Source organism: Xiphias gladius, chromosome 11, assembly GCF_016859285.1.
Source record: "Xiphias gladius isolate SHS-SW01 ecotype Sanya breed wild chromosome 11, ASM1685928v1, whole genome shotgun sequence".
Classification (NCBI taxonomy): Eukaryota; Metazoa; Chordata; class Actinopteri; order Istiophoriformes; family Xiphiidae; genus Xiphias; species Xiphias gladius.
Genome location: NC_053410.1, coordinates 21,460,595 through 21,469,611, shown reverse-complemented (window position 1 = coordinate 21,469,611; position 9,017 = coordinate 21,460,595). Strand labels below are relative to the sequence as shown.

The 9,017-nt window shown below is 42.9% G+C and overlaps 1 protein-coding gene across 1 annotated transcript; it reads right to left on the bottom strand.

The window, feature by feature from the left end:
• Positions 1 to 503: 503 nt before the first annotated feature.
• On the bottom strand, positions 504 to 8,641 carry opn3 (opsin 3). The gene is made up of 4 exons (XM_040138547.1): positions 8,235 to 8,641; positions 5,653 to 5,972; positions 2,040 to 2,291; positions 504 to 1,342 (listed from the first exon to the last, which is right to left on the bottom strand). The coding sequence occupies exons 1-4, from the start codon at positions 8,551 to 8,553 to the stop codon at positions 1,070 to 1,072; spliced, it is 1,164 nt and encodes a 387-aa protein (XP_039994481.1). The 5' UTR covers positions 8,554 to 8,641; the 3' UTR covers positions 504 to 1,069.
• Positions 8,642 to 9,017: the final 376 nt, after the last annotated feature.

Here is a 9,017-nt window from a genome sequence, read left to right as displayed (position 1 = left end):
AGATACAACATGTACATTAGTGCGTGTTAACTATTTCTTAACTTTTAGACAGATCCAGGCTAACAGTTTCCCCGTATCCAGTCTTTATCCTTAGCTCCGTTAACCCATCGTCTGGCCTTAGCTTCATATTTAACATACAGATATGATAATGGAATCGATCGTCTCCTCTAACTCTTGGCAAGAAAGTGAATAAGCATATTTCCCATAATGCCAAGCTATTTTTTTAACCAAACAGTATAAAAACAAAGACATATCACTCACTCACTCACTCACTCAGTCACACATCCTCACTGAATTATCAGCTATGGAAATCCATTCATCAAGTCTATTCATAGCTGACAGCCCAGGAGGTTATGAAAGGAGCATCTCGCTGTAGCATACTGAGGCCCCAGTCTCATCTCCTCTTATCTAATAACACTCCTGTAGTCCTCATGCATATAGTTCCACCGAATATCATTTCACAGTGACTGCTCTTGTCACACTAGAGGCTTAGACTGAAATAAGATAAGCCACACAAGCTCGGTAGCTTAAAATATGATCTTTTTATTGAATTCAAACACAGTAATGTCATTTTGTGTACTATGGTTTGTGGCTAAGGAGCTAAGGCTTATTTTCCTTTTTACACGCTTGCAGTTGGGTACCAACCAAAACAATCTACTATCACATGTTGATCCAAACTCAAGTCCATAACACTGCTGGCCTCTAAATACTCAACACAGTCCTACAGTTGTCACATATACTGTATGTCATATTTGACAAATAAGTGTGATTCTTTTGCTAAGAGAAAGATGATTGTGAACTACATCATTGTGTATTTATGTCAACGGAGCTGATGTTAGATGAGGATGTCCCACTTTCATACCTGCTCGGACAAAACACTGTCAGGAAATAGGTTTAGTTGAGATCTTGGGGGACAGTTGGATATTTACATTTAATTGGTAACAAGTCTGTAACTGTGTGTAGACGCAGAAAGGTCTAAGGAGGTCAGACAGGATTATTTTGGCTTGGAATTGCACGTTACATACTAAGGCATACTGAGTGGTGGGGCGAGAAGTCCAGTCCTTGTGGATCACACTGGCCTCACTTGAATGACATTAACCTCTGAGGAACCCCCTGCGTTGGAGGTCACGTCCAGGTGGTGGAAGTCATTGCTGGTGATGATGAAGACGATGGAGGAGGAGCTGAAGGTCACCCTCTTTTTGGGTCGGTTTCTGCTGGCGCAAGCACTGGACACGACGATCGGCCGGATGGGGCGTTCGACCGGAGCCAGGGGGCGCTCCTTAAGGCTGTGCTGTAGCCAAGAGAGCCGTGAACAGAGCAGCTGCAGCAAACAGCGCCGGAACTGTGAGAGAATGAGTAGGAGGAGAAGCGAAGAGATAAAAGGATGGTATTTAACAAGGGGATGAAATGGCACCCTTTCCTCACTCACTTGTCTGTCAAACACAGGATATAAGCCTCTGAGAATGCCCTGCATTCTGTACATTTAATTAAAAGAACACTATGATGCAGATTTTACTCTCATTTTGAAATAGATTTTTTCCCACATTTTGCAGAATTTTTACTTCTAAAAAAACAATAATTTTGCATTATTTTGTGTAAAAATGCTTCAAGAAATGCTCACAAAAATACTAGTTTCTATACAAATCTAAAAATACTTGTAGTTTTTCCACTCAAAGAAAAAACTGAAGCAGCACAGGAGGAGAACCAACTTTCACCCCTATTTGAGATACCATTGATTTGCCCTATTTGTCCATATTAAATTCTAAGTTCAGCTGTGGTGACCGGAGGGGGAAAAATCGACTGAACCCCCAGGAAGCAGCCAATCACAAAATCTGCAGTGAGACATAAAATGTGTTCTAGACGCCAGCAAAACATGGACCACTGACTTCACCCTCATCAGCTACACAGGGCACAAAATTAGTGTTGAAGACGTGCAGAGTTCACTGATGTCACATTATTTGTGGGTCCTAAAGTTGACCCAGAATTGAATGTTCCTTCCTGCAAAAATAAAAAAATTACAAAACTTAACGACTACAAACCTTTCTGCTCATGAACACGTAGATGAGGGGATTGTAGGCTGCGCTGGACTTGGCAAAGAACGAGGGGATGATGGCCAGTGTGGGAGAGACCATGGTCTTCCTGCCAAAGGCCTCTATCATGGACACAACAGCGTAAGGTGTCCAACACACCAGGAAGCAGGAGATCATCAGGAGAAACATAACGGCGACCTTCTTCTCGTACCGCAAGATCTTGATGATCTGAACCGTCTGGAGGTCCTGGATGGAGCGCAGCTTCAAGAAACAGGAGAGAGTAAGATGCTATCATGAGGGAGACAGTAGCCTAACAATTAGACAGACTGCCCTGTCACCACATTGTTGCTCGTTTGGATCACAGTTTGTGGTTTAACACGCAGTCCCTGGGCAGGTTTGACTGTTTTAAAATGGGTGGGAGAAAAGCAGGAATACAAACCTTAATCTGACACCAAGACGCTGCTAGTCTGACTGTTTGTATTGAATGAGGTTTTAATGTCATCCCAAAATAATCATACGGCGTGTCATGACTTAAATCGCTGTTTCCTGACCTTTTTGTGACCATTTATAGCCAATTCATGCCTATTTGTAATGCCTCTTCACAGGCTGCAAATGTCTATGTACAGTAAGCATTGCACACAAAGAATGTGTAAAATATTTACTGAATCTGCTCGTTATTAGCGATTAACGTAATTGGATTAACGAAATCGGCTAAGGTGCACTGAGAACGCCCTAACTGGTAGCCCTATTAGCCTAAATGAAACATAAATAAACACTAAAAGCCAGTATTTGCAGAATATTAAATCATTTTAAACTAATCATTTTATACTGAAATGATAACAACAGACTCAGAGACGGCCAGCGTGCACCTGCCCATATTCATATTCACGAAAGTTGATGGAGCATCCCAACGCAGACAGGGTAGATTTTAGATGATATGCCATGTTGGTTGTTGAGCTGTGATATGCAAACTGTTTTTTGCAAAGTTTACACTCACATTTTTGGTCTGTCCAAGTGTCGGGAAACTACGCCTGTTATTGCTAAAGAATTGCTAAAGTTTTTAGTTGTGAGAGAAAAAAGCATAAGTTTTTCTTTTGTAAAGTTATATAGTATTGATTCAAAACATTAATTACAACACCTTTAGCAAAACAGAAAGACATCTAGTATTGACAATATGTCTATTTAAAGGGGCTATATCTAAATTTTTCTCTGCCACCGAACACGGTTTCTTGCTGGAAGCAGGTGGTGGTGATAATGGTCGCTTACCACGAGCTTTGGCCATCGTTGCGTTTAGAGAACAAGAGGTTAGAATACGCCTTCTTATGTTGGACTGAGCGCAAGACTGGACACTACAGTGACTCATTATTGGAAGTGACGAGAGAGGCCGAACAGGCTGGGGATAAGTGGCTAGCATGCTAACTTCAGTAGAAGAAAAGAAGTGATAAAAATAGAAGCATAACAAGGGTTAACATTGACGTTGCTTTCCATCGCTGGAGACATCTCTCGGCAAGTAAAGTAATGAAGTTTGATGCTGAACTTGCAATGTTTCTTCTGGGCTAGTTAGTAAACAGGTGTTAATGCTAGCGTTGGCTATGTAGCAATGGCAAAAACTTACATATAGCCCCTTTAAGATCAAACAAGTTTTTATAAGCATCCACCATACAGCATTATTTCCATAAGCTTGGATATAGCTGACAGCTCATGGAAACGACATTGAAATAACTCAAAAACAGAGGGGGTGACTGACACTGTAGATTGGATTATACCCTTCAGCTAAAGAGATGTGATGAAAAAGCATAAGGTTATTTTCCAGACTCCCTCAGGACAGTCTAAGGCAGCTGACTGAATCACTGCAAGCCTCAATTTTTATTCATGAATTCACAAGGTGAGTTTTTATTTATGTTCTACATTTCTTACGAAGGCATGATCTATGTCCATGTTAATGTTCTACTGTTCTCTATGTTTTCAGGTGTCCCCTGTTGACTAAACAGAAGTTTATATTTAGACAAGTTGACTAGTCTAAAAGTAAAACAACACTCAGAGAACAGTCAAAATTGAGCACGATTTAATCGATAAGGTTAGACACTGTCCGAAAAAATTTTGCGCGTATTTACGTATTGGGCATTAGTGCGGGGAGAGGGGGATTGCCATCAGTAATGGTTGGCTGCGTATGATCTTAGTTAACCGGAATTGTACATTAATAAAATATGAATAAATAATTTAACTAGTAATTCTAGTATTCTAGAACTAGTATTTCTGTTGACTAGCGAGGGTAGCAACGTTTAATCATTCAGTCGACTTATCGCGCACATCCCTAGTTTACATTGAGCTCTTCTGGCTCTGGAAAAGCAGGCCAAGTGCTTTTAATTTCTTCTCTATCAATTCAAATATACTCTATAGGCTTCCGAGTACTTCTCTTTGAAGATTTTCGGAGCATCTCCCAAAATGCTGTGACGTGTGATGAGTCCTCCCCGGCCTCCAAAGTGTTCAGGGAGTTGCGGAGGGACTGTGAGTTTCGTGGTGCTTGGGCATGAGAGGCTGTGCGGAAGTAGCAGCTCACGCTTCCTACACGGTTGCGGACACTTAAGGAAATAAAGACAGCAGATGCACCAAGTTGTGATGCAGACGGACATCTGGGTCACTGGCTTTGAATTTTAGACTGCTTTGCTCATTTACATTTGCTTACATACTTCCCTGTTCAAACTCTTCAGTGACCGTCTGCTCTTGATATTACAAACAGATGAAGATGATAAAGATACAGATATAGATTCCCTCATTTCTACCACAAACAAAGAAACTTCTCCAGCATTCTTGCAGGAATCATTAACATAAACACAGATGCTTGACTCTCATCCTCACAGGCAGCTCACGTATCCTTTATTACCAGGCTGTCTCCTGTAACTGATAACATCAGTGACACTTAAAGGCTCCACTTCTAAGGCTCAGCAAAGGCACAATGAACAATGAGTTTCCAATGAATATGGAATGACCACTGCCATATCCAATGATGATAGAGGCTGTAATGAAAGACGAGTGAAAGGCAGCACTTGGCCAGTGAAGGTCAAGGAGTTTCTTTTCATTAAAATGAAAATCCCCTGAAAGTTAAAATAGAAGTGCTGAAAGAAATAAAAGTTTCAGTTTGAGTGTAAGCAATGAGTAAAGTCCAAGTGTCATTTGGGGGGAAGGGGAGGTGAGATGTAACACCTTGAGCCCAAGAAACTGCGATGGATATTTTTCACTCTTTGTTGATGTTTTATAGACCAAAGGATTAATCGATTCATCGAAAAATTATTAATCAATAATGAAAATAATCTTTAGTTGCAGCCCTGATAATAACATATATCCGTTTTTGTTTTACATCTGTGATGATAACCAGCTACAATGGGGCAAGACCGTGGTAATTTAGTTTCATAACTTTTTTTTTTTAGTCGGGGAGGAGCCCAATCATCAGTCTCGACAGTCATGTCTAATGTGTTATTCCCAGATTTTCAACTAACGATTTCGATCAGCAACCCTTCATTCACAAGTCTATGTAATTCTTTCTGTTTATTAGCCTAACTCATTCATAATGTATTAAATGTGCTAGCAACGAAACACAAAAAAGTACATCTGCATGTCTTACCATTTGCACTGTATAGAGGATGTTCCCGTAGCAGTAGATCATGACACCCACAGGCACAAAGAAACAGGCCAGGAGGAAGAAGAGGATGAACGAAGCATCATTTGCTTCCTTAGACGCCCAGTCCAGAGAGCAGCCCAGCTGGTGGATCTCCAGAGTGTAGCGGTTCCACCCCAGCAGAGGAGCCCCCGTCCAGGCCAGGGAGTACAGCCAGATGTGGGCAATGGCCCGCCACGCCCAGGGGAAGTCCACGACCTGGGCATGGACCACCCGGATGTAGCGCTCATAGGCCAGGGCTGCCAGAGTCATGATGGAAACAATGCCTGGCAGTGGAGGGAGAGAGACAGCCGCGCTGAGTAATGCAGAGCGCTCACTGCAGGATCTGGGTCAGTGGCTACTCAGCGTCTCTTTAGACTGAACGAGTTTCATCATACTCTATATAAACTGAATTCTGAACGTCTTGGCACTGAACATCACATTCAAGCCTTTTGTGGTGAATCCTTGAAAACTCACAGAAAGACTCTTTACTCCCCCACACACACCTCTAAGACCTGCATCTGCATCGCACGGCCTGCCTTTTTCCACTCAAAGTAACCTGGTTTGGTTCTAATGCTGCAGACAGCTTATTTTGTACATATTTGCAGCTCTCATGTTCATCTTGTGCATCATTTTGTTCTCAGTTTTATATGGCATGTAACCTAAAGAGCACATCTGCAGGCCAGAGTCATGGTACAGTATCTAAAATTGATGCCGCATCTTTTTTGTCAATACAAATCACACACACACTCACATAACCTATATATATCTACCCTATTACATACTCTAGTACCCTTTTCAACTCTGTAATTTATTAATCTCTACATTCACGAGTACAACCCCGGAGCAGTGTCCATAAATGGACACACAACTTGCAAACACACTATACAGGGAGCTGTTTCACGTTGTGCGCTGAGCTTGAGCGGTTACCCGGCTCGGGGTTTCGGTAGGAAGGGCGCGCATTGACAGAACTGCCAGGGCTTATTGCTGCAGCCCTGTGGCTGGTGTGTGTGTGTGTTAGTGTGTGTGTGTGTGTGTGTGTGTGTGTGCGCGTGTGACGGTCACACGGACACCAACCTCCACTGGGTAATGCATTTGTTAAGGCGCAAAGATGGGGGCACCTTCACGTACAGAGGACTAGGCGACAAAGATAGAGAAGTGCGATATATTTTTTGTGCGCTCCAGTTTTTATATTACTGTGACATATATTATACTCACTTTATCAGTAGGTGCTGGGAGCCAGGCTCTCCAGAATTGCGGTGTTCATACCAAATCATGCCATGGCTTATTGCATGACCTTGGGTTTTAACGTGTAAAAGTGCCACACAGAAGACGTGTCATTTGTTTTAGCTGGGGTACTGTACTGTGAATGGCAAGGGAAGGGCCGGTGAGTTCTCAGGATGTGGTGTCACTGAAATCGAAATCTCCATTATCTGCTAGGTTAGTCCTGCCCATCTAACGGTGGGCCAGAGCAGCGGGACACCACATCCTTTCTCTTCAATGTCATCTCAGGGATGAAAGGAGGCGTTCTCACAGCTTGGATAAAAATATTAACCACAAATTTGTATGCTTTATTTGGAAATTATCCTCTGCGTGACATACCAATATTTTGCAATGGAAACTAGACCAACAAACTCACTGCTCCAAGCGCTGCCACATGAGGCAGGCGGGTGACCGTGTGCTTCAGATCATGTGCAACGAAGCCAATGTCAATCAAGGGACGGAAAGATGGTAGAAAAAGAGGGCAGCCTTCCACTGCACCTCTGCGTTCAGTTTGCTGTTAAGGCAGCAAAAAGGCTTGCAGGTTTGCACTAATGAGCTAATTATCACACACCCATCCAGCCCAGCTGTAATTCCTACACGGGTTGGACCCGCAGAACGACCCCGAGTGTTCATTCCCACTTCACTTGACGAACACGGTTATGCTGGGGATAAAGGGACAGTCATGTTACAGTCAAACGGAAGCCCTCGGCACAATGGAGGCGACAAAAAACATTCGTCTGCATGAGGCAATGACCCTGCAGAACATGCTCCCTTTACATAAAAAAACAAACAAACAAACCCAAACCAAAAGAAAAACCTACTGTACTGTCTGATAAGAACAGGAAAAAAATTGAATTGGAAGCCCTTCAAGGTCGATGGATGTTACTGGAGCTCATCGTGGGGGGAGACTAGAGTCACTAAACTGTTTTAGAGCCGGTCTGAATTTTAACCATCTTCAGATTCTGTGAGGAAGTGCGCACAAGAGCAAAGAGAAAATGTGTCACCATATTTTACAGTTTTTTTTTTTTTAATTATTATTTCCACGTGGAATATCATCGTTCCGTGCGTCTTATAGTAGTCTGCATTGTGCATGAGCTCCCCTCTGCATTTGAAAATAACATCACATTAGGTTGCATTTGCTCATATTCGGAATTATGTTAGAATAAGATTGTTGCCTATAGTGAGAAACCAATAATTAAGCTCAGCGAGGGTGATCACGTAAATAAATTCGTCTTGCACTGGTTTGGTAAAAAGTTTATGTACCAATACTGAGAAATATTTCTCACCAAATAAGCTGTTGCTGAAACCGTCCCAGACGCATGTTGCCTGGCTCCAAATCCACCCGCCCTTGACGCACGAAGCGAACGTAAAGTTTATTCCGATGACTGAGACCAGAAAATCACTCAAACTTATGTTGACCAGTAACAAATTGGTGGGCGTCCGGAGTCTCTTGAATTTGCAGTAGAGTATGATGACCACAGCGTTATTGCAAAAGCCGAATACTCCGATGGTCGCGATGGTAAAAGCGAGAAGTTTGTAGGTGCCAACCGCGAAGATCAGATGTTCCGTGCTCCTCTCGGCTCTGGTTTCGTTGGCGGGATTCATCGCGCGGAGCAAAACTTGGTTTCCAGCATCGTGCAGCGCGCGGTGTGTCAGCGAGAGGCTGTGGGCTCCGCGGCGCACCTTGACGCGCTCCCCGCGCCGCCAATTCAAAACCACCCCGAGACCGCCGCTCGCTGAAACTGGGTCAATGTAACACCGTCAAGACAGACAGGGTATAAACGCCATGCTTCCGGCTGTGCTTTCAAAGTAAATTCGTTGTTTGTTTTTGTTTTTTGACCTACATCTCTGGCGACGAACACAGGCCTTGTCATGCAGTGGGATATTTAAAGCTACGTTTGAGGAGCGCACAGAGGGAGCATTTAAGAATAACTTTCCTAAAGCGGCCTTTGCTATAACAAATTAATCATTTTACAAATGGTGCAGCATTTCACTTGTATTTCATGTTGTATACACTTTCATATTTCACTTTTATTTTGAAACCAAAAGTCTACAAATAATCTTCCGTT